Source organism: Euprymna scolopes, chromosome 33 (genome assembly GCF_053919585.1).
Source record: "Euprymna scolopes isolate OS-2025 chromosome 33, ASM5391958v1, whole genome shotgun sequence".
NCBI lineage: Eukaryota > Metazoa > Mollusca > Cephalopoda > Sepiida > Sepiolidae > Euprymna > Euprymna scolopes.
In genome coordinates this window covers 73,855,880-73,882,544 of record NC_136514.1, presented here as the reverse complement: position 1 = coordinate 73,882,544, position 26,665 = coordinate 73,855,880, and the positions used below count along the sequence as shown (strand labels likewise).

The 26,665-nt window shown below is 30.4% G+C and overlaps 1 protein-coding gene across 4 annotated transcripts in view; it reads left to right on the top strand.

The window, feature by feature from the left end:
• The window catches only part of LOC145258297 (WD repeat-containing protein 7-like), a 224,915-nt gene that overhangs the window by 98,779 nt on the left and 99,471 nt on the right, over window positions 1–26,665 (top strand). For all 4 annotated transcript variants that reach the window (XM_080116338.1, XM_080116339.1, XM_080116336.1 and 1 more), the window contains one exon: window positions 14,628–14,773. In XM_080116338.1, the coding sequence (XP_079972464.1) occupies window positions 14,628–14,773 (146 nt within the window). The remainder of the gene's footprint in view (window positions 1–14,627; window positions 14,774–26,665) is intronic.

The following is a 26,665-nucleotide window of genomic DNA, read 5'->3' as shown; positions in this document are numbered from 1 at the left end:
AAACAAAAAAACAAAACAAATGCTTTTCTAATGTAAAAAAAACAAATGTTTTTCTAATGTAAAAAAAACAAATGTTTTTCTAATGTAAAAAATGAAGACAAAACAAGAAACTACTTGATCAATTTACTTTTTAAAAATATTTAGTATTTTTTTACAACCTAACTCAGCATAGTTTACCTTGTAAAAAGAAATCAAAATCTACTTCTTTTGTTTGTTTCACTAATATGTTTCAATGGCCCTTAAAGATAATATAAAAGAAGGACTTTTTTACAAATAATAAATTTTTTACATTTTTGAGTAGGGGGATCACTTTCCTATATAAATCTAATGTAAAATGAGCACCCTCTTCTTGCCCATGTATCGGTAAACAAGACATGTAATTTTTTTACTTTAATTATTTGTGGACTATTATCTTCATCTAGTTGTTGTTTCACAATGTTTTGGCCAATTATTCCTCTGGCCTTCGTCAGCTGGTTAATCGTGACGTCAAAGTTGTGAGTTCCGTTATAGAAGCATTGATTAAATTTGAATAAAATATGCATCAAGTGCACTTGAAAGCCAAATTGCAACGTAATATTACAGAAATAAACAAATATTTTACTCGTTTGAAGTTTATAATTTAAATATATTTTGGAGTCAAACTCCATCCTCAGTATGTTGTTTTCTTTTTTTCTTCTTTCTTTACAACCACTCAGAGACAACGCGTGGATCTTTACTACTGACTTTTCTTTCTCCAACTTTACAACATATCAAACTCCTCTGACAATTTTGGGTCTAAACACTTGAAATTTTAGATATAGGTTCCTTGAACATGGATCTAACTTAAGTTGATTTGAGCCCAAAACAATAAATGTTAAGGGGTCATAATAGGGGTCAAAGTTAAAAAAATTGACCTTTTTTTTTTTTTGCTCAACATACACCTCCAAACACCCGGGCAACGCCGGGCACCCATGCTAATATATATATATATATATATATAGATAGAAATCCACTGTTTATAAGCACAGTGAAAATGAAATTCAAAACATGATGGTTAAAGATCAGACTCGTGCAATATTTTTATTTTTTAAATAAATATTTATTTAAAATTTATAATTTTCGGCTTATCTCAAATCCCTCATGAGCAGTGGATTTGTATTAATTTTTACACATGTGCACATGGTCGTGTGCTAACACATTGAACTGGACGATACAACCTCTATCTTCGACAACTAGAGACTGTGACAAACACCATCATAGCAAGTAAGAAAAAAAGTGTAGTCTAAACCTTACTGATAAGGACATTCTTATAAGCCGAAAATTATAAATTTTAAATAAATATTTATTTAAACAATAAAAATGTCACAAGTCTGATCTTTTAACCATCATGTTTTGGATATATATATATATATATATATATATATATTTATTTATTTATATAACATTTAGAAATTCATTAAAAGTACTCCGGTTTTGTCCACTCAAATTAGCCGGAATTTTATTTAAAAAATAAATAAAGAAGAAATAATAAGAAAATAAATGGGGGGGGGGAAGACCTATCAAAATGGGGATAAAATAAATGTTTTTTTTTTCCATTCATTTTCTCGTCTTTATATTATTTTCTACTCCCACTCCATTCTATGCCCTATATCTTCTGCCCCATATATTTTCCTATGTTTCATTTTCTATTCTTACTTTTCCCTAGTCATAATCCGCACGTTTTCATCTTATTTATTACTTCTTGTACCAGCCCCCCCTCCTACTAAGTACTCCTCCTCCTTCTTCTTCGCCTTTGGAATTACTCATGATCCCACTCCCCTTCTTTTTCATTACTTCTTCCCCTGAACTTTCTCATTTCTAATCTTAAATGTATTTAAAATCAGTATTGTCTTCTCTGCCCTTACCCTTTTTCTGATGAAAAGCATTTAACTTTGAAATGCCATGGACTCAAAAAGTTCCCCACTCATGCCCCTTTCACTCATTGTAATCACCCCCATCCATTTTGACATGATGTAATAATGTTCTAATCTAACTTTAATTATTATTTTTCTAATACATATATATATATATATATATATATATATATATATATATATATATATATATATAAAGTAATAGACGTCATGATATTGTAGAATTAAATTCACAATATTTTATTCAAAACAATACGAGATAGAAAAGAAGCAAATTTGCATAATTTTCTTATTTCAAGTCAAACTAGGTAAAAACACTGCTGAAACAGCTCGTGATATCAATGAAGCATTCAGCTGAGTAACAACTACGGAATGCACAGTACAATGGTGGTTTAAGAAATTTTGTGGCGGCATAAAGTCTTGAAGATGATGATCGTAGTGGTCAGCCATTGAATGTTGACAACGATCAATTAACAAATGGTCGAGAACTTGCTTCTGAATTAGACATAAGGCATACAATGACTTTCAACCACTTGATATATATATATATATATATATATATTTTTTTTTTTTTCAAACCAGATCCATTATTTAATGTACGGAGGTACATTATAACTGGGTAGACATTCTAAGAAACTTTAATTTACTTTTAATTCTTATTGACTGTAGTTAGGATTGAACCCTCGACTTCCAGAATACTGTCACTTCGAATTTGCTTTCAATTCTCATTGCAAGCAATACTAAGAATAAAATGATACTAAAATTTCTAATGTGACGAAAACAATCTACTCATGTGAATGAAATAAAGGTTCAGTGTGAAATTCACAATTGATTTCCAAGTTCAACAACAAAGTTATATCATCTGAAATGTATAATAATTCAAGTATTGTTAATCCTCATTTCAAGGTCAAATGTGGGTTGAAGTGTTTCTGTGGAATGAACTGCATTTGAACTTTGCACAGCCAGGGTTTCAGTCCACGTTGTCAACCATTTAGCCACTGTCAACCGAATAGCGATTACCATTATATAAGTTTCGTTTTTTATTTGCACAGCTGACTGTTCAAGTGATGTTTTGTATTCAAGAAGGGAAAAGCATATTTGTTTTGTATGAGGAAGTCACTGTATTGGATTTGATTAACGTGCATGTTTTTTAGGTCCTGTGGTCCTTGTACATATAATATTAGTGTTGGGACGATTAATCGAAATCGGGAATCAGAAAAATTGGAACATTTTGGGATATCGGAATCGGAAAAATTTATGCTTATTTTCTGATGCCAAAAACAATTATTTTGTTTTTCTTTATTTGATTTAGTTTAAAACAAAATCTTCCACTGTTGGTAATAATGTTAAAATAATAAATATTTATTGATTTTAAAGAACCAGTAAAGATAAAATCTGGAGACTATCTCCCACAAGTGGATTCTTATGTTTGAGAAAGTATTTGCACATTTCAAATGTGTGTTTATGATAATTGAGAAAAAAAAAATAAAATAACGACCCATAGTTAAATATTAAGAGATTTATAAAGAATCAGAATAGGTATTGTATTGGAATCTGGAAAAATATTGGAATCGTCCCATCACTAATATATATATATATATATTTTTTTTTTTTTTTTTTTTTTTTACAAAGGCATCACCACATTATCAAGGCCCAGAGGCCACTCAAGGATAAGGGTTAAAGGGTTAATATATATATTCTGTGATGATAAAAACAAGTTTCCATTACCAAGTACAAACTACTTGTTTAGTTTTACTTATTTATTTGTCTGAAAAAATATATAGGCCAATTAATAGTGAAAGACATTTAATTTTATATAATATTAGCTGCACCCCCCCTCCCCCAACTGAATAAGGACGTGTAATTTCATGATCTCTCAAAATCGACAGAGCCAACAAGCTGTACCTATCAGAGCACTACCTGAGATGCAGTAATGTCCTCCTACTTAAGGGGCCAAGCCCGACTACCATGCATCTTAACACTCCCAACACAGACTACATAGTTTTCCTTTTAGTTTGGGAGAGAAAATATGATTTGTTAAGAGGATCAGCAGTTCCCTAAATTTCTTCTAACCTTTTAGTGCATATATTCTTATTCTATAAGGGCAAGCTAATCAAAGTAAAAGCTTAATAGTTGTTAGCATTTAACAACAGAGCACATACATTTTCTGCTTTCCAGAATATGGTTGTCTTCAACAAGTCCAACATAAACAAGTTTTTGATAAATAAATTAACAAATTTACAGAATCTCCATTACTAACAGTTACTATATTGTCCAATTTCTACTCTACACTCTTTAACCCTTATCCTCGAGTGGCCTCTTGGCCTTGATAAGTGGTGATGCCTATGTAAAAAAAAACAAAGAAACAATATTGCACTAAATTCAAGTGACCAAATGTTATATCTTTTAAAAGAATTTCTTTTTAACTTAATCATAACCATATATCTTATCCATATTTTATTTGTATATTGAAAAAAAAAAATTTTATTAATTAATGCCTGTTCTGGCATTTCACATTGGTAATGTTATTCATATTTAAACTCCTGCAAAAAATAAAAATTAGTTGTAACTTTATTAACCTGGACTGAAATTGTTAATAGTAGGTTCACAAGAAAGTTCTTGTGGAATTTTAAATTTTGATTTCAAATGATGTATTTTCAAATAAGTTTGCGTTATATCTTTACCTTAGATATCATTTTAAAGAGCGTTTTTTGCCTAATCTAATCGTTTAAATTACAATCGTTTTGAAACAATATGTCTTTTCAGAACATTGTATACAAGATAGAAAAGAAGCAATATATATATATATATATATATATACACACACACACACACACTAGCATGGATACCCGGCATTGCCTGGGTTGACATGAAGTTCTGTTTGGAACACACCTACTATACTAAGGATATTGAGCACTTTCATCATGAGCAAAGTTAAAAATCCCACAACAATCTCAAAAATACAAGAACGGATAAAAACAGTAAAATGTAACCACCCAAAAAAGAAGTACATTACACCCTCTCTGGCAGGAGGGATACAAAGAGAAGAAGCTGTTCTCTGGATATTGAGCACATTTTGTTGCCTATGTACTGGGACCCCCCTCCCCCAATTAATAGAATAAAAACAAATTTTCTTTCAATCAAAACAGCAAGGAGTACTCATGCGACCAAATAAAGAAAATGAACCGCGGTGTCTAGGCTTGAACGTGAAAAGGGAAAGAAAGCAAAAACTTAGGAATACACTATTTTGGCCACACGGCCACAAGTGCTTATGACATTGTGATGCTACAAAATAAGCTCTTTAAACATAGTTTTAGTTTGATAGGTGTGCGTGACTTGCGAAAAGTTTAAGAAAAAAGTGGAATTCCTTTTTGTAAAGGCACTTTTCACTGGCTTTTTTAAAAATTTTTTTATAAAGGCACTTTACTGTGTTTTTTCGTAAAGGCACTTTCTAATATGTATAAAATATAATTTGCCACAGTTTAAAGAATTTTCGAAGGGAAATATTATTTGATCGAGTGAGTAACGCCTTTTCTGGTTCATCATAGCTGGAGAAAAAGTAGTTTTTAGCAGAGGTATGATTTGATGAGCAGTGTAAGAAAAAATGGAATTCCTTTACTTTTTTCACTGGCTTTTTTTTTTTTTTTTTTTTTTTTCCCGGAAAGACATTTTACTGACTTTTTTTTTGTAAAGGCACTTTTTAATATGTGTAGAATATAATTTGCCACAGTTAAGAGTTTTCGGAGGCTGGGGAAAATGTATTTTTAAGCAGAGGTATGATTTGGTGAGCAGTTTAAGAAAAAATAGAATTCTTTTCACTAGCTTGTTTTTTTTTTTTTTTTTGTAAAGGCACTTTTTTCACTGGATTTTTTTTTTTTTTTCTTAAGGAGACTTTCTAATATGTATTAAACATAATTTGCCACAGTTTAAAGAGTTTTCAAAGGGAAATATTACATTTGATCCAACAGGTGGCACGCAGGAGAAGTAACTCCAAACTGGTTTCTAAAAAAATTGATGACGGTAATAATAATTCAAAATAAATTAAATATATTATCAATATAAATCAACTTTAAATAACAATCTTAAATGGAACACTTAAAACAGTTCTCTTGCTATAAACTGTAACTAACATACAGCTATTTAGTAAAATCGATTTTCCTTATTGTAATATGCAAATGATGTTACTTCTTCAGTGTATATTTTGCAAGCATCATACTATATAAAAATAAATTAAATAAAGTTTATGCAAGTAAGTTTTCAGTAAAGTAATGAACCTTTTGTATATATTAATCAAATTGTGAACAAACATACAAGCAAACAAATAAGAATACAAATTTATATATATATATATATATATATATATATAGATCTTGCTGATTAAAAAGTTCTCTCTCTCTCTCTCTCTCTCTCTCTCTCTCTCTCTATATATATATATATATATATATATATATATATATATATATATACAGACAGTGGTGCCAAAAGGAAGTCTGCACTAGTCATTTTTTCGAAAACCGCAAATTTAAGCTAAATTGAATATAACTGTTTAAACAACTTATACCTCATTTGATTCACCTTTTATTCCTCTATAATTTTACCTGTTTATATTTGACTTTTAATTGAAGTATCCTAGTGTTCACGTCAATTTAAAAAAATAACTTCAAATCAAAAAGGCAAAAAAAAAAAAAATTATTTAAATGTAACCTTAGAACATTAATGCAACACAAATACAACAGGAACACAACTAGTTAATATTTTGTAGCATAGCTTTTCTGTGATTTGACAGCCTGCAATCTTTTGGGAATTCCTTACTTTGGTAAAAGGGCATTCAACTTCTCTTCATTTTTTGTCCAAAGTTCTTCCAGATTTGAAATTTTATCATTGTGTACCTGTTGCTTGGTGTAATATCATATGATTTCGATAGGATTGAAGTCTAGAGATTGTGCAGGCCAATCTAAACACGGAATATCATGTTCAACGTTTGATGTTGCCAGCTGTGAAAATGGGAGCATTATCTTGCATGAAGATGAGATAATCATCCCAATTCTGATGAAAGTAAGGCAGAAAATACTCAGTCAACATATTAATGTACTTGGTCGAATTAATTTGACCATGGAAGTAAACTATAGGCCCTGGATCATTAGCACTAATAATACCTCACACCAAAACAGAACTACAACCTAGGTTGAAACTGTGCACCTAGGATTAAATTCTTTGTCCTTCCTTCTTGCAACGTAGCCTGGCAAATTAAATTACTTCAATTTGTTAACTGTGGAAAGAAAGCACTCTTTAACAAGATTATACTATTGTTGGATTTGGAGAGCCATTTCAAATCTGTTTCTGAGGCTGCAGATCTTAATAGCGTTGTCTTCCCTGTATGAAGTAAGTCTAGGACGACCAGATTTAGGGACATCACGAACATTGCCAGTGTTTTGGTGTTTTTCACAGTTATTTGTTATTTTCTCATCACATTTCAATCTGGAGCCGATTTCTCGATAGGTGGAGATTAATGATCTCCTGACAATCACTAAGAGAAAGCTGAAGCATATGGACTAATGTTACGTTGTATAACCTGGAACAAAAACAATTATGAGTAGAAATGCTTTGTTTAAAAGGTGAATATTTGAAGTTGGTTTTATGCTGATTTGTTGGGTGGGGGTTCTTTTTGTCTTCTTGATTTGAAGTTATTTTTTTAAATTGACGTGAACACTAGGATACTTCAATTAAAAGTCAAATATGAACAGGTAAAATTATAGAGGAATAAAAGGTGAATCAAATGAAGTATAACCTGTTTAAACAGTTACATTCAATATAGCTTAAATTTGCGGTTTTAAAAAAAGAACTTTCTTTTTGGCGCCACTGAATATATAGCTGATGAAAAAGTCTTTTCTATATATATATATATATATATATATGTGTGTGTGTGTGTAGCAGATGAAAGTTTTTTATATATGTGTGTGTGTGTATATATATATATATATATATATATATATATATATATATATGCGACGAAGAAGTTTTTTTTTATCATTCAAACACAGTATTATTTATATATCAATTATTATTTATATATCAATTCTTAATGCTGCAATATTTTAAGTTATAAATTTATTAAATCTTTTACTAGAATATCTTGTCCTTTTCTTTTCCAATTTTAACAATTAGTCCTTTACTTTTCCATGTTTAAGCTTAATTATATCTCTTTTCATGCTCGCATTTTTCTATTGTAATATATATATATATATATATATATATATATATATATATATATATATATATATATATATATATATATATATAAGGAAATGTTTTAGTCGATCTTTGCAAAGAAAGAAAATGTTATTCTTCAGAAAACAAAGCATTAAGAAATTGTGTCTTAAACACTTTTGCAATTTTTACTGAAGAAAAAAAAAGTATAAATATTTTCTTTTTGTGTAAAATTAAATTATAACATAAGTAATGTATTTTTTGTTTTAGTTTATAAGATTGTTGAATGCGCAAAATAAATTGAATCCTTTATTTTTTGTTAGTTATCTATAAATTTTTTTACATATGAAATATGTTCCTTCTTTAATGTTTAGCATGGTTGATCAAAGCAGTCAATGTTGCATGTTATGCACAGTCACGGATCACTTCGTTGTTGTAGTAGTAGTATAGTAGTTGGAACAATAGGTATAACCACTTTAGTTTTAGCCACTGAGCATGCTTATTTATCACTTCCGGTTTTAAAATTGGATTTTATTTAATTTACATTTTAAATTCATCTTCATTCTCATTTTTTTATTCAGGATATTTATTTGATGATGTGAAATATTGTGACTTTATTTGCTGGAACAGTTTTGGTAGCATTACAAACAAAAGAGAATAACTTTTTACCCTTAAGTTATCTCCCTTCTCAGGGCTCTACATTGCGAGTAAAATGGTCGCATTTGCGAGTGATTTTTCAAAGTGGCGACTAGAAATAATAAAACGCTTATCTTTTGGCAATTGTATTTCTTTCACTGACAATCTTTCAAAGCTCACTACTAAGTGAAAAATATCTTTTCAACTTTTTTTTTTAATAAAACTAACAAAGTTAAATTATTTAAACAATAAATGTTTAATAGAACAATATACTTTTTTTTTAACGAAGGCTGTTAAAAAAAATATCTGAAGAAATTAGAATGTTTATACCTCCAAGTATCATCATAAAATTTGTTGTATATTTAGAATTACACTTATTAAAAAAAAATACAGAAAAATCTTCAAGATGTACATACTCGTCACAAAATGAAGATGTCATATTCTAAAAATCATGTGAGTTTGGCTAGTAACTTTTCTATTTGGCTAGTAAACGAAAATATTTAGTTGTCAAAGGTCAACTAAAGATAAGCCCTGCTTCTTCTCCAAAAAAAAATATGAGTTATCTTTTCCTGCATTTGGGACCAAACAATAATGGATGTTGACACGGTGATAGATAATTAAATAGCTCCTTATTTCAGTTGTAATTCATATAAAGATAATTGCTGTTGATCACATGCAGTCGTTTTCATCAAACTTATTTCTTCATATTCATATCTTACCAGTCACAAAATATCACTTTATTTCACGTGTAATGATGCTGAGAACACAAGACTCTCCAATTATGATTTACATTTTAAATTCATATTTATTCTTTTTTATTCAGGATATTTATTTGATGATGTTAACTATTGTGAATTTAGTTTCCCAAACAGTTTTGACAGCATTACAAGAATAATTGCATATTGTTAGATGAAAGAGGTGGTTAAATGGAAGTAACTCTTTTACCTTAAAGTTATCTCCCTTTTTGCCCAAAAAGCATTTTGTAAGCATGAGTTATCTGTCCCTGCATTTGGGACCAGACAATAATGATTATTCACTCAGTGGCACAAAATTAAATACCTCCTCATTTTCTGAGTAATTTGGTTTCAGTTGGAATTCATATAATAAAGCAGAGTTATGTGCCCCTGGATTGGGCAAGCCAAGAATCGTAAATATTCAATGGATGCTCACCTAGTGACTGACAATTAAGTATGTCCTCATTTCAAAGTAATTTCTTTTCACTTGTATTTATATAATTTATATAATTATTATTATTGCTCATTTATACAGAATCGTTTTCATCCAAATTATTTCTTTATATTTGTGTCCTATCAATCACAAAATACTCCTTTCATTTCACATGTGATGATGATGACATGAAAACCCTAAAAAATTTACAATTCATAAACTCTGCTGTGAATGGACCTTCCAATAAATATTTCTGGGGGTCACATATCTGGCTGGATTATCGTCAATTACAGTTAACTAAAACAGATGATTATGAGGTGCCTTGAATAAGTTTCCAGACTTTTTTTTTTATAGGCACACATGAAAATCTAGTCCCCTTCGAAGTAATCTCCTCCGGCTGCAATGCACTTGTTGTACCATGCCAACAACTTCTGGAAGCCCCATGGAAGTCCTCTTATGTGAGCATGTCGATGATCCTCATCACAGTCTCTTTCATCTCTTCAACTATCTCATAACAACAGTCTCTAAAATTTTCCTTGAGCTTAGGGAATAACTAAAGTCACAGGGAGCAAGGTCTGGACTATATGAAGGTTGAGGAACTGTCTTGATGCATATCTTGGTCAAATATTCTGTGACAAAGATGGAGCACACTTGGGACAAACTTTGCACAAATCTTCCGCATCTTGAGTTTCTCGCAAATAATTGTGTACAGTTCCCGCACTAACATCAAACTATGCACTTATTGTCTCTATAGACACACAATGGTCCTTATCCATGAAATTCTTTATTTGGCTAATCAGTTCTGGTGTTCTAACTTCCTTACTCCTCCTAAACCTTTCATCATTCCTCACAGATTCTCTATTTTCCTTGAATCTCTTATACCACTCAAAAACTGATGCTCGATTCATGCAAGATGGTCCAGAAGCAGTCAGAAGAATTCCATACGTTTCTATGGCATTTTTTTCCAAGTTTAAAACAGAATTTTATTGCATATCGTTCTTCTAAAGTGTCATCACGTGCAGATTGCATTTTTGAAATTCACTAGCTGGTTTTACAGGGCTCTACATTGTGAGTGATTTTTCAAAGTGGCGACTAGAAATAATGAAACGCTTATTTTTTGGCGATTGTATTTCTTTCACTGACAATCTTCCAAAGCTCACTACTGAGTGAAAAATATCTCTTCAACTTTTTTTATATAAAATGAACAAAGTTAAATTATTTAATCAATAAAAGTTTAATAGAGCATTATACTTTTTTTTTTTTTTTTTTAATGAAGGCGTTTCTTCATGATGTACATACTCGTCATTAAATGAACATGTCATATTCTAAAATTTATATGAGTTTGGCTAGTAACTTTCCTATTTGTCTAGTAAACAAAAATATTTAGTTGTCAAAGATCTACTAAAGATAAGTTTGTCTGTAGAGCCCTGTTTTAGTAGGGTATATTCTAATTCCTGCTGTAACTGTTCATTTGAACCTGAAACCATAAAAATTGGTCGGGCATCTCATAAGATATATAGCAATAAGATAACTGTATTTTTAAGAGTCTACGACAATTTTAAATTCTTGTACGAAAAATTTGGAAACTTATTGAAGGCACCTCCGATAATACAGAAATCTGCTTCTTTATGTATTCATTCAAATCGTCAGGACAAAGAGGGATGAATACTGAGAGTTTATAATATTACAGGATGTGGATGATATTTGCTTGTAATTTTTTCAACTTCTAATTTTATTTTTTACTTTTTAATCAGTGTTTTCGTGAAAACAGTGACTGTATTTTTATTCTATTTTTTTTTTTTTTACATAATTGTTTATGGACAATTTTTAGTGTCCATATGTTTTATTTTCAACAATGAAATAAATGTCTTTGTGTGCGGGATGTTTATACGTGGCCTCTTTTTTCCACTTCTGTTATAGTCTTTTTAATGAAGAAAGATGACACAAGGACACTAGGAGTTTCAAGATTTTATTTGGAGAAAATGCTTTTGGGAGAGAGAGAAAGACTAATATTATCTTATCAAATTAGTTCTTAGAGAAATGAATGCTGCACATGGACAAAGACATTGAGATAACATTCTGTTTAGATTATTCTACATTATTGGTGGTGTCTCATTTACATGGCTTCCACAGATAGATTGATTTGAAAACATTAGTTTTCTCTCAGCTCAAAAAATATTACCTTATTTTTTATCATTCAACTCCTGTTTTGTCTGCCATTTAACCTGTTGCCCAGCCTCAGCTTTGTCATTCATCTCTACGAATGATTCTGTTTTACAGATTTGGGTTATCATGCACTCAGTGCGACCCTTGTCAAAATTCACACCAGCTAATTTAATCGCCATTGATGTATGGTCCCTAATATATAACATATTTGTGGAAAAGACACAATTATCCTTGAAATTTGCACTGGAAAGAAGATTTCAAATTTACTCCACATCAACTATCTAATGATAAAATTTTATGTTCGATTGATTTCATAGATTTTAATATTTAATTCTGATGGTTTTGTTTTTATTATAAATGAAGATAGTTGTGAGAATTTTTAACTTCTCACTTCCGTCTACTCCTAATGTCCTCCTGAACACTGGTTGAAGTTAATTTAAGAAGATACAGTCTTTCCATATTCACAGTTTAGTTGGCTATTATTTTCCCTCATTGATAACTGTCTGATCTACATTTGATGTGAGAGGGAGAGAGACAGTCTAGTGGGTCCATCCATTATTCATAAACACATTGTGAGTTCAAACCATACTGAATGCATAATTATTTGTACTCTGATTTTGTCGCAGAACAAACTTAGACATTTCAAATTACAATATTAAGTCGATAGTTTATTTTTATTTTTCTCTGATCATAAGTCATAAGAGGGCAGAGCAGTTCTTACTGGTTAAATTAAAAAAAAAAGAACTTGTCTTATTTTGACTTTTTTTAGAGGAACACATGCTGGTGTATATCAAGGAAAAGTCTGCTAATTAATGCTTATCTAATTGCAGTTTAATTTTAAAAGTTTACATAAAAAAATCTTTACTTTGAAATGTTTCTTGTTTTCTTTTTTCAAAAGAATTTTATATAATAAAAAATATTAAGTAATCCAATTTACCAAATTCCCACTCCTAACGATTACTACAATATTGTCCCAATGACTACATTCATTAACCCTTATCCTCGAGTGGCCTCCGGGCCTTAATAAGTGCTGACTCCTATGTAAAATATATTTTAAAATTTTACATAAGAAAATAATTTAACTGAATCTCAATTCAATAAAATATTTGTAATATAAAATAAAGATCTAAAATAATTCACATCGTCAGTATCTTATTTTAACAAAAAGTCTGAGAAAAAAATTAATGTTAAATTTTCAATTCAAGAAAAAGTGGCAACCATTACGTAAACATTAATCAGGAGATACTTTTGCTTGGCATGGAAACATAAGTACTATAAGTGTTTTTTAATTTAACCTTCTTACCTTTGCAATTAGAAGTTGTGATGTTGACAACCAAATCGCCGTGTACTAATTAAAAAATAAAAAAAAGTCGTATTATTTGGATTCTTCAAACTACTGTTCTCATCTAGTTGATATTTCAGATGATGCGACCTATGGTGCATTGGATAGAGTACTTGGTAAAATTCAGTTATAAAAGTTACACTCTTCTGGCGGTTGAAAGCTTAATCTTCAGTACAGACAACACCCAAAATACGATTACGAATTACTTCGGACTTCTACCCATGGCTGACAGAACAAGAGCATGCTACCCTCATGGATTAAATTATAAACTCCGAAATTCTGTGCAGATTCCAGAGTTCAACAGAAAGATTTCTGAGTTCAACAAGATACATCTGAAGAAGGTCAAAGGTTACATTGACGGAAATATTGTGCAAATAACATTCAATATGAGAACAGAAGTTTGAAAAATCGAAATTATGATAATCAATTCTCATCTTCAAAATTCAGAACCATAATTTTTGTTCAGTATTCACTGGTGAAAAAGTAAAAAAAGAAGTCTTGAAAGATATGAAGATATAATATCTTTGATTGATCATGACCATGTTACCACCCCCTTCCCCCAGCCCCAGCCTTAATGGTTGGGAAGTGGTCTAGAAAGAGAAAAAAAGACAAAAAAAATGGGAAATGGGTTTATTGGCAGAACAATGGATAGGAAGTTATTCATAAAGGCACACAAAAGGAAACTGGCATGGGATTGTTGGTCAAGGTGTGTCAGTTATGGTAACAAAAGCACCGAACAATGAATAGTTAGTTGGTTTGCCGGCACTTTGGGAGTGGCTATAAGTTTTGCAACAGTTCAAAACAGTTAGGAACAGTGAAGGACGGTTTTAAGTTGGCTACAATTGACGTCAGGTCAGTTAAGGACAGTTGCGAGTTAGATGGTTAAAGGCAGACCATGACTCTGGGGAAATTAATTGATCAACCAACTGATGAACACAGCCTCGACAGAAAACTAAGAGTGCAACTAATATTTACATAAAATGTGGAAATTTGTTTTGCTTTATTTTTATACTTGTGAACACGTGCATACCCATTTGATATCCGCCAATGTGAAAAGTGACGACACGGCTAAAAGAGAAGATGAAAGAGAAGAAAACCACAGAGAGAGAGTTTTGGGATCTGTGATTGTTGGGCAGGGTGCCACGTGGTATCACTATCACACTCGCCGTATGACATTAGTCTTTGTATCTTGTTAAAATTCTCATTTATTTTTACAGATTTATGATGCAGGAGACTTTACGCTATTATGCTCGGAGTCAAATCGCTGTGGTACAAGATGGATGGGTGGTGACTTCATTTCTGTGGACAAAGTTGTCGTCTGGAGTAATGAAGGGAAAGGTTATCTCTTTAAACTACCCACAAAGTAAGTTTTCCATTTTATTGATGGATTTTGCAAATATTTCTTTCTTTTACTCTTTTTCACTCCAAACAAGGTGTATTGCCGTTTGGAAGGTTAGGGGCTACTATATGGGATCGTTTCTAACAGGGGACTGTTGGGAGTTGGGCAACTATTGAAAGTGGTTGTAGCTAGACGAGTTTTTACAATAAGAATTGGTAATCTGCTAGTTGATGTTTCTAATAAAAATTAATATTTCATTTCCCTTAAGGTACATGTTAGTAAACCTTATGCTTAGAATCCTTATTCCAATTTTTATCAACAACCATTAAATGAGTTTGATTCTACAAAAATATTGAAAATTTACAGCTTAAGGGATTTTAGAATGAATTGTAATTCAAGAAATCTTGCTTAATTGATGTCTAATAATTATGCATCACAGCCTGGAGAGCAAAGGTCAAGGACGACATCAAATTAGTAGAAAAGAAAAGAGAAAGACAATGGGAAGAAAAGAGAATCCACAGGCGAAAGAAGATACAGTTCACCCCTGCCGCCTCCATCTGTGTACACCTGTACCAACTGCCAACGAAGCTGCAGATGTAAAATTGAACTATACAGCCAAAGCAAACACTGTAGTGCACTAGACTAGGTGTAAAACTCTATTGTCCCTTGAGACAGAAGGTTGCCATCAGATATAATGCAAATCTGAAATATTTGAATGTTTAAATGGGAGGCTGTGATCATATTATATTCCACACCTAACCCTTCAAAAAAAACCCCTGAAAATATGGGAATATTAATTAATAAATCAAATCACTACTTATCAAGGCCAAAAGGCCACTTGAAGACAAGAGTTAATGAATGCCAGTTGGATGGTGAGACAATACAACGACGATTGGTAACAGTGATGGAAATTGGATCTCATGATATCGAAATCATTGTGTGCTCAGGTGCACTACCATTCGGCAAGGGTGCATGTATATGGGGGAGGTGACACGTCAGGTGTAGTTTTGAGATGTACAAGAGTTTTAATGGATGCAATGAAAAAATGTCAATGACAGAGCTGACCTAAATTACTAAGGAAAACCTTGCAATGCCCAGGATTGTCCTTTTGCACCCAACCAACAATATCTTTTTTGGTTTTAATTTTTAAGGTAGGGCCCAATGTATAAGTATGTATATATTAATTAAATTAAAACTTGCTTATTGTCAAAAGATCACAAATGAAAAACCTATTTTTAACAATTTAGTTTTCATGATCGCAAATACTATGCTTATTAAGTTCTAAAAAGACCATAAGGTGAAAATTAATGTCATTGTAATATTATGAATATTATAATTACTTTATGTTAGATTTCAATGTAATGATATGAGTATTATTAATACTGTATGTGTGCACACGCACATATATATTTATGGAATGTAGCAGGAAGTCCTGGGAACATGTTTACCAGAAAGAACAGTTGGAAATAAGTTATACACCATCCACTATGACTATGCAATTCCTACAGTTATGCACCTAGAAAACAGTGATTAAGTCTAACATAATGGTATGGGACAAGAAGAAAGAAGCAACCTTAGAAGAAGTCACTATCCCCAATGGTGCTGGCTTAAACAGAGCTGAGAGGAAAAAGATAATGAAATACCAAGGTCTTATCTATGCTAGGAAAAGAAACTGGAATCTTAGGAAGATTTTCATCATTCCAGTAATTATAAGAACAACTAGACTCATGAAAAAGAATTTCACAAATCACTTGTCAAACACACCCAGTGAATTAAGTGCAAGAGAGATACAGACAATTGCACTTTAAGGGAGAGTTAAAATCTTAAAATGAGATAACAGGTGACTCTCTGGTAGCCTGCAGAATGCTCCATCTCCAGCAAAAAAACGAAATGATAAGAAGATTAAAAAAAAAAAAAAGAAAAAAAGAAGGGATATACATGTACCTGATTTTTAATGTGAGATATTTATTCTTGCAATCAGAAAATACAGCAAACCACACAAACCACGAAAATCATAGACCGGAAGCTCTAGACTCAAGCTTCACCTTCTTTTCAGCTCATCAGTAGGACACATCTAAACAGGATTCAAAACCCGAGTGACTTGCATGTGAAATGAGTACTGTGTCACCCGAGTCATCATGTCATGACAAGAAAGTCCATTCACTAACACTACAGATCATGCAAGCATTGGCGAAGACCGACTCTGTGGGTGTATGTATGTATAACAGATTCTTGGCGTAACAGAAATATAGAATGAGCTTAAAAGGAAACTTTATCAATGAAAAGAGAAGGGGGATATACAATTTTATTTTAGATAAACATTATAAAATCACTTAAATCACTTTTCATCCGATTCCGTTTTGTAAATTTCCACTCATTCAATGTTCTTGATTTTTATTGGTGTCATTTTGGACATTTTTATTCTGAAGAATGCCAAACGGAATGAGCCTTTTTAAGAGATTTTATTTTCTAAAAAAACAAAAAACAAAATCGACTGTGTGTGTGTGTAAATATATAAGACAACTGTTACTCTGAAATATTTTTAAATAATCATCTAAAAATAGAAATCAGTAAGGGGAGATAACTAGTCGTCCACTTTAAGGTTAAGTAATGTACAAACGACTAAAACTTAAAAAGTAAAATAACTCCATTGCATCCCAGACAACACTGGATTGGTACAATTGGTTCTTTATATTTGCTGCATGTTTGTGAAATTGAAATTCGACAAAATTAATAATTGCTATTATTCAATTTGTGCAGATTCATAGAATTTGTGAAAAGTGCATATGTCCATGTAACAATTTCTTTTTTTAACAGCATTATTTTTTGTAATGTTTTTCGTTTTTTGTTTTTCACATATTGTTTAAAATATGTTCTATAACATAATAAAAAAAAAAGTTGACTGATTTTTTTAATTAATTTTTTTTCTTTTTTTAAATTAAAAAGTATTTTTCCTGTTTTAATTAAAAAAAATTTTTTTTTAACTTTTTTTAAATTAAAAATTTTTCCTTTTAATTAATTTGTTTTTAATTTTTTTTAATTAAAACATTTTCAAAACGTTTTTAAATTAAAATTTTTAAAAAACTTTTAAAAAAATTTAATTAAAAAAATTTAACTGCTTTTTAAATAAAATTTTTTTTTTTAAATTAAAGTTTTTTACTGCTTTTTGTTAAATTTTTTTTTTTTTTTTTTTTTTTTAATTCTTCGGAATATTATTAATAAATATCTGAAATATAGCTCTCTGGCTGAACGAAATATTGGACTAACAGGACTTGCTTCCATAGGATTGGGAGTTTCTGAAAACAGTGTCTAGTTTCACAACCTCACTTCCAAGCCATGGTTCAGTAATGCTGGAGTCCTATCAATGCTGTATATCAACAAGCCATTTTAAAATGTAAACATTATTCTGAAACAATTTATTTTTACTTTGCTTTAATTAAATGAAATAAGTTAGTCATAGCATATTAACTAGTGCATGTGAAACGGTGATTAAAAACTGCCCTTAATCAATAAATCTGGAAAGGATTCCTGATTTTTTTTTTTCCAGATAGTAATAAGGGAGATAAAATCATATAGTAATAAGATAGTAAGATAGTAAGACAATTAAAAAAAATAAGATAGTTATAAGGGAGATAAAATCATATAGTAATAAGATAGTAAGATAGTAAGACAATTAAAAAAAATAAGATAATTATAAGGGAGATAAAATCATATAGTAATAAGATAGTAAGATAGTAAGACAATTAAAAAAAATAAGATAGTTATAAGGGAGATAAAATCATATAGTAATAAGATAGTAAGATAGTAAGATAATTAAAAAAAATAAGATAGTTATAAGGGAGATAAAATCATATAGTAATAAGATAGTAAGATAGTAAGACAATTAAAAAAAATAAGATAGTTATAAGGGAGATAAAATCATATAGTAATAAGATAGTAAGATAGTAAGATAATTAAAAAAAATAAGATAGTTATAAGGGAGATAAAATCATATAGTAATAAGATAGTAAGATAGTAAGACAATTAAAAAAAATAAGATAGTTATAAGGGAGATAAAATCATATAGTAATAAGATAGTAATACAATTAAAAAAAATAAGATAGTTATAAGGGAGATAAAATCATATAGTAATAAGATAGTAAGATAGTAAGACAATTAAAAAAAATAAGATAGTTATAAGGGAGATAAAATCATATAGTAATAAGATAGTAAGATAATTAAAAAAAAATAAGATAGTTATAAGGGAGATAAAATCATATAGTAATAAGATAGTAAGATAATTAAAAAAAATAAGATAGTTATAAGGGAGATAAAATCATATAGTAATAAGATAGTAAGACAATTAAAAAAAATAAGATAGTTATAAGGGAGATAAAATCATATAGTAATAAGATAGTAAGATAATTAAAAAAAATAAGATAGTTATAAGGGAGATAAAATCATATAGTAATAAGATAGTAAGACAATTAAAAAAAATAAGATAGTTATAAGGGAGATAAAATCATATAGTAATAAGATAGTAAGATAATTAAAAAAAATAAGATAAGGGAGATAAAATCATATAGTAATAAGATAGTAAGACAATTAAAAAAAATAAGATAGTTATAAGGGAGATAAAATCATATAGTAATAAGATAGTAAGACAATTAAAAAAAATAAGATAGTTATAAGGGAGATAAAATCATATAGTAATAAGATAGTAAGATAGTAAGACAATTAAAAAAAATAAGATAGTTATAAGGGAGATAAAATCATATAGTAATAAGATAGTAAGATAGTAATACAATTAAAAAAATAAGATAGTAATAAGGGAGATAAAATCATATAGTAATAAGATAGTAAGATAGTAAGATAATTAAAAAAAATAAGATAGTTATAAGGGAGATAAAATCATATAGTAATAAGATAGTAAGATAGTAAGACAATTAAAAAAAATAAGATAGTTATAAGGGAGATAAAATCATATAGTAATAAGATAGTAAGATAATTAAAAAAAATAAGATAGTTATAAGGGAGATAAAATCATATAGTAATAAGATAGTAAGACAATTAAAAAAAATAAGATAGTTATAAGGGAGATAAAATCATATAGTAATAAGATAGTAAGATAATTAAAAAAAATAAGATAGTTATAAGGGAGATAAAATCATATAGTAATAAGATAGTAAGATAGTAAGACAATTAAAAAAAATAAGATAGTTATAAGGGAGATAAAATCATATAGTAATAAGATAGTAAGATAGTAATACAATTAAAAAAATAAGATAGTAATAAGGGAGATACAATCATAATATATAACCAATTTGTATTCCACATACATCCTTTATATAAAAAAAAAAACTGCTGTTGTCCCGAATTCAACCAAATTTAAAAAAAACAAAAAAACACAGAAAAATCTTTATGGTGTATGTTCCTGCCACAGAACGAAAATGCCATATTTAAAAAATTAATCAAGTATTTTTTTTTTTTTTTTTTTTTTTTAGAAAATCATTTGTTATTTTGATCTCAGTAATTAGATTTCAGTTGTCTCCCTTTATTTATTAAAGATGGCTGAGCATAACACACCATTTTCACTTCCTCATAAAATTTTATTTTTTAAGTAAAAAAAAGAATACTTGATAAATTCATGTGATTTTCATCAGATTTTTCTGTATTTTTATTTTTTTAATTAGGTTGTATTCTTACAAGGAAAAAAAACAAAAAAACGGGCACTGTTTTTGCAAGTTTCTTCTAATTTTAGTTTGAGATCTGGTGGCACTGTAGCAATTTGGGGTCTGAGTAATGCTCAAAGAACCACTTTAACTTTACAAGCATTATTCCTAAATGACTTATTTTTACTGAACTTTTTAGGAGTAGGTTACAAGAGATAATATATATTATGTAACCAACTCTCTTCTCACACACTTTATTAAAATATCGGTTCTTGTCCGGAATTCTCCCTAATTAGAAAAATAAAATCAAATCTGTATAATGTGAACTTGTGATGAAAGAAATGGCAAAAAACACTAGAGGATGACCTCCAATCTGTGGTGGAATGGGGACATAAATGGATGGTCACATTCAATGCTGCCAAGACTAAACTGGTTTCCTTCAATAATTACAAGAAACCTTCTCTGCCACCAATAGCAATGGCCAGTGACTCCCTGTCTGAGAGTACATCTTTCAAACTGCTTGGCCTAACGTTCACAGGAAACATGAGCTGGAACAATTATATTGAAAACATTGCCAGGGCCGCTGCGAAAAAGGTAGGCTCTCTCTACTGTGCTAGAAAACTACTGACACCTGAAAGTATCCTGTACCTCTATAAGGCCACCATTCGCCCATGTATGGAGTATTGTTGTCACATTTGGGCTGGTGTATCTGCTACTAGTCTCTCGCTCCTAGACAAGGTTCAAAAGAGAGTCGCAAATCTGATAGGCCCTGAACTGGCATCTAAGCCTCAGCCTCTGTCACATCGACGAAACGTTGCATCCCTCTGCTTGTTCTACAAGTATTTTAATGGTGAATGCTCTGACGAACTGCAATCACTTGTGCCCCCACGACGTAGATACCCTCGACAAACCCGACAGGCAGCTAAATCCCACCCCCACACAGTAGAGATCCCTAGATGTAAAAGATCTTTCTACTCCCCAGAACCGCTAGACTCTGGAATTCCATTCCAGGTTCCTGCTTCCCTAACTGTACTGACATGCAGACGTTCAAGTGCAACGTGAATCGACATCTTGCTGCCCAAATCCCTACATTTTTTTTTTTTTTTCATAGTGCCCCAGTAGTTGCTGCCCCTGATAGTAGCCCCCGACACCAAAGTGGCAATGTGCCTTGTTTGGGGTGAAAATGTAATAAAAAAAATAAAAAAAATCATATTCCAAAACTCTTGTAAATTGATCAAGTAGTTTTTTTATAAAGAAAATCACTTTTAAGTGATTAATGAGAATTTGTAAGCATTGCAACATAAATCTTAGAATTTGACATTATTTTCGAGCGATCCTTTATTTTTTTACTGATACATCTTATTCTGCCACAACCACTTTAGTTCGCTTGACCAAGTAAAAAGGTGTGTTGCACGTGAAGCACCTTTTAACTTCAATCATTTTTTGATTATTTTAAGTCGATGCATGAAGCATAAAAACAATGTTTTCGTAATTATGTTTTATTTTGATATTTCGAGCAGTTCTCTGCTCTTTATCAAAAAATTAAACAAAATAAATAAAATTGAATCCATTAAGAAAGCTGAAATTTTCAACTTTTCAAACTAAATAACAATGTCTTTGCCTATAGCGATAAATACCTTCATGATGGTAGACTTATTGGCCTTGTAAGATAATTTTGTCCAAGTTTTTCAACTATTTTTTCTTTATACAAATTTTCAGTAAGAGGGTACCCTTCCTTCTCAATTTTTCAACTGGTATCTGTATTTATGCTGTTTTACCTTTGAAAATATAAATATACCTGGATGTAAAATTTTCGATTCAGTAAGGCAAGCAGTAACATTTTATATTACTCTAATGTGCACATTATTGAAAAAAAAATCCAATTTACAAATTCCCTTTTGAAATTCCTGGTATTTTATGTTAAACTTACATAGACTGATCCCCTCTCTTCTTTTCTAAAAATTGAACAAGTAATCTTTTCAACATTTCTTCATTTTATAATCTTAAAATTTATTTTCAAATTTCAATATTCTGAAGAATTAAAAAAAAAAAAAAAAAAAAAAATCTGTAATTATTATTTGATCCAGAACCTTGACTCAGTCATGTCGGCATCTTCAGGAAGTTTACGGTATGCTGCCAAGATTAACCAATCAATTCCTTGTCAGAAATTTTGTTACTAATCCAGAATCTAACTCAAGGGAAAGTAGTCAGAAAAGGATGATGTAATCAGCAATCAGTTGACAGGAGCCAATGTTTTTTGTTAAAAGGAAAAAAAAAAAACATCACTTTTCTGATACTTTTGTTTAAAAAACAATTTTGTTGTTACAGAAAGAAAATAAATTTTATTGAAATTTTTCTTGAAAAAAAAAAAAAATTTCTTAGATACTTTCCATGAAAAAATAAAAACAATTTGATTTTTGTTCATAGTTGTTTCCATGTTTTCCTCTTAAAAAAACAAAAATATTTATTTGGAACATGTAGAAAAAATAATTTTTAATATACTTTTCTTAAAAAAATTAAAATATTTCTTTCATAATAAATTTACAGTAAGTCTTATCTTCTTTCTGTTAACATTTGAATGTATTGTCTGGCAGTGTTCACGTCGACTTTTTTCAGCAATCTTTCTGATTGTCAGATGATGCTGATGTGACCTTGGGCCAGGTTCTGGATCAGTATCTAATTACTTTTATAAGGTGGGAAGGTTATCTATGTTTGCCAATAATTTCATCATTCCTATTTAACCACAGGAAACAATCATCAAACAAGTTGTGGAAAAAGCTCCAAATTGTTCCGAAATGTCAACTTGTTTCTAAATCGAGATTTAATAAATAAAAAAAAAAGAAACTTTAATATAAACGAGTTGCCATACCCATCATAGGATGGGTTTAAAATATGAGACACACTTTTTTTTTTTTTTTTTTTTTTAACATGCAAAATGTTAAAAATAAAACTACAAATTTCAGTGGATATCCCCCTATGAGAGATATGATAAGTATAAACTTCACTCTGCATAGGTAAGTGATCGTGCCGACTAACTTTCACATTCCTAGGTCTAATAGCCTAAAATACATTTCTCTTCTATTGATGTATTAGTCATATTTTGTTCTATTTGTGAAATTCTGAGACAAGGATTGATGATTTGTGTTATTTGAATTACTATTCCTACCATGGATGCTTTTCTCACAATGTTTTGTCTGATGTAACTTCTGACTTTCTTCAGCTACATCTTGTCAGACTTGTGGAATCTTTCTATCAAACCCAGAAATTTGTACATAATTTCAGATAACTTGTGCTCTTGTTCTGTCAGCCGTAATTCTATTTTTAGTTTTGTCTGCTTTTAGAATTGAACCTTTAATCTCCAGAAGACTGTTATTATGAACTAATTATTTTTTTTGTAATTAATGGTTTTCATATTGTATTAAATTCTATACAATATATATATATATATATATATATATATATAAAGAGAAAGAAAATTAAAACTTTCTCTTATAATAAGCTCTACTCTCTATTGCATATTGAGCTTTTTTAATTCAGTTTAGGATTAAATTTTCTATATATAAATACTGTTATTTATATTAGTTTACCATTGCGTATATCAGGTAAACACTACACCCGTTTGTTTTCATTAATATATATATATATATATATATATATATATATATATATATATATATATATATCTGCAGACAATATTTGTTTCCAAGGTTAATGCCTCAGAAAAAAATAAAACATTAGTTTTATTTTCTGAGATTTATCTATCAAACTTGGGTCAGTTTTGTATTATTTGGATTCTTCAAACTTGATTGTTATTCACACATTTTAGCCAATGTAACCTCTGATCTTTTTAAAGTGTATCTTGTTGAAAATCTTTGTCGAACTCAGAGAATCTACACAGAATTTTGAATAGAATCTTTTACTTACTATGGGAGTAGCATGTTCTCACTCCATCATCCATGGCTCATAGAAGTCTTAAGTAATTTGCGATTGAACTGAGGATTGAACTCTAGAAGAGTGTAATTTACAATGTAATTCATCCATGTGGATAATTCTAGTATGAATTCTAAAACCTATTTTTGTTTTTAGATATACAGACTTAATATGTGATCACTATAAATCAATATTTATTACTATAGTTTATTATTTTTGTAATTAATGGTTTGCATATTGCATTAAATTCTTTGCAATATATATATTATATATATATATCTCAATATCAAGTTGCTTCAGTTTGAGTCTATCCATTACATCTCTGCATTGTTCTGCCTCCTATAAACCTAAATTTCTTTTATATACATATTATTTATAATTAATGGTTTGCATATTGTGTTAAATTCTATACTAGGTCTGCTTAGTAGATGATCTTCACCCAGCATATGCACTGCAGTAGTTCGAATAATCAAAACAATTCAAATTATCAATCCTTATCTCCAAAATTTAGAAACATTGGATCAGTTTGTCTTGATGACTTGTACTGTCAATTTCACTCCATTGACCTACTCTTTTAGCTTTGGTGACAGCCTTAGAACCAGCCACAGGCCTTCATCACTTTCTCCTGACTTTTGGCTTTAAAGGCACTAATGGTCCAGATCCTTAGTTTGTCCTTCAATTTGATGCTAGATCTCTTTATGTCTCATTTCACTGCATCCCACACAAACAAATCAAAAAGGTTGCAGTCAAGCCAGATATTAGGTGAAGTGTGGCCAATAACGTTCTCTGACATCTGTGTCTTGCTCTCTCACGCATATAGATAAGAGTTATCTACTCCTGCATTGAAATAGTATCCAGAAGTTATCTGCCCTTGATATAGGAAGTACTTGTGAGTTATCTACCTCTGGCACAGGAAGTACCAGTGAGTTATCTGCTATTTAGGACTATATAAAAACAGATGGAAGCAGCCATTTGCTTTTTGAGTGGAACTCAGTAATACTTCAAAACTTTACAACACATACAATCTTCCTGCAGCTACTCAGTTGAGGCAGGGTTTCATTTCTTTGCTTAGAACACAAAAATAGCCATTGATGTTCAACCTGAGTTACTTCCTTGGTTTGTTGTCAACCTTCTGAACTTCAGTAATGAACTCCAACATTCTGATTGTGTTGATCATGGATTTTTCCTCTATCATGCCGACCTTTAGTCGAATCCTGAATCTTTCAATTCTGATCCTTTCTAACGTGATGTTGAGAAGGTCTGAAATCTTTTTATTTGTCCTTCCAAGGAAAACACTGGGTCTCGTTTTGCAACCCCAGGTGTTAAACTCAATAAAATTACAGGCACGTCCTCTTTAAATCAAAGTGGGTGATATGACATTCATTATGCCTGTTTGACAGGTCTTTGAGTTCTTGGCATCATTAGTGCTAGTGTTTTCATTGTCATTAATTCTTAGGAGAGAATTATTTTGGCTGGGGTCTTTGGTATTGGAATTGTAATTTGTATGAAATTAGCAAACAACACATTTTTTTTTTTTTTTTTTTACAAATATAGAAATTTATTTTGATATTAGAGGAACATTTAAAAAAACTTGAAACATTGAGTTGGCACCTTCTGTCTGTCACCGATGAAGATCAGATCCCAACTTTCTGCAATCCCTGCTAATGGCATCCAAATTCCAACTGATGGGTATGGAGTTTCAGTTCCAACTAAATTATAAATTTTCCCTTGTTGCAAAAAATAAGATATAGAAAGAGGAGAGAGAGAGAAGAGAAAATCAAGGAAATATTTGTTACATTTACAGAGTCTGCATGTCCTACCTACAACCTTGGTCTTCTCAACACGAAGGTCAATAACAGCATCTCCTGTCTTTGCAATAATCATCTTTCATATGTGTTAGCTCCTTACATCAAGTGGCTTGTTGCCTTGTCTCGAGTGATTTCCATAAAAAAAAAGAAAGTTGATTTAACCTTTTGACAGCATTTGTCAATCTCGATTTTATAAACTACTATCAATTTCAGTTTGGATAAAAACGACACCCTGAATTCGCCATGTTTATAATAACACAATTTAAATTATGCCTACAAAAAGGTAGGCATAAGGTATTTAAATGTGGGGAGCTCAAGCTCTCTGCAAAAGAGCTTTTATCATTGTGCCACAGTATGCACCACTAAAACATGCGGACTAAAACATGCAGCTCAGCATATGTTTACATGTGTACTTGAGCTTGTTTATGATTTAATTTGGTTCATCTAAACGTGTCGTTATGTCTTAATCGGATTCTGATTGCAGAACTGGATAATATTTTCATCGGAACATTTTCTTCTTCCATGAC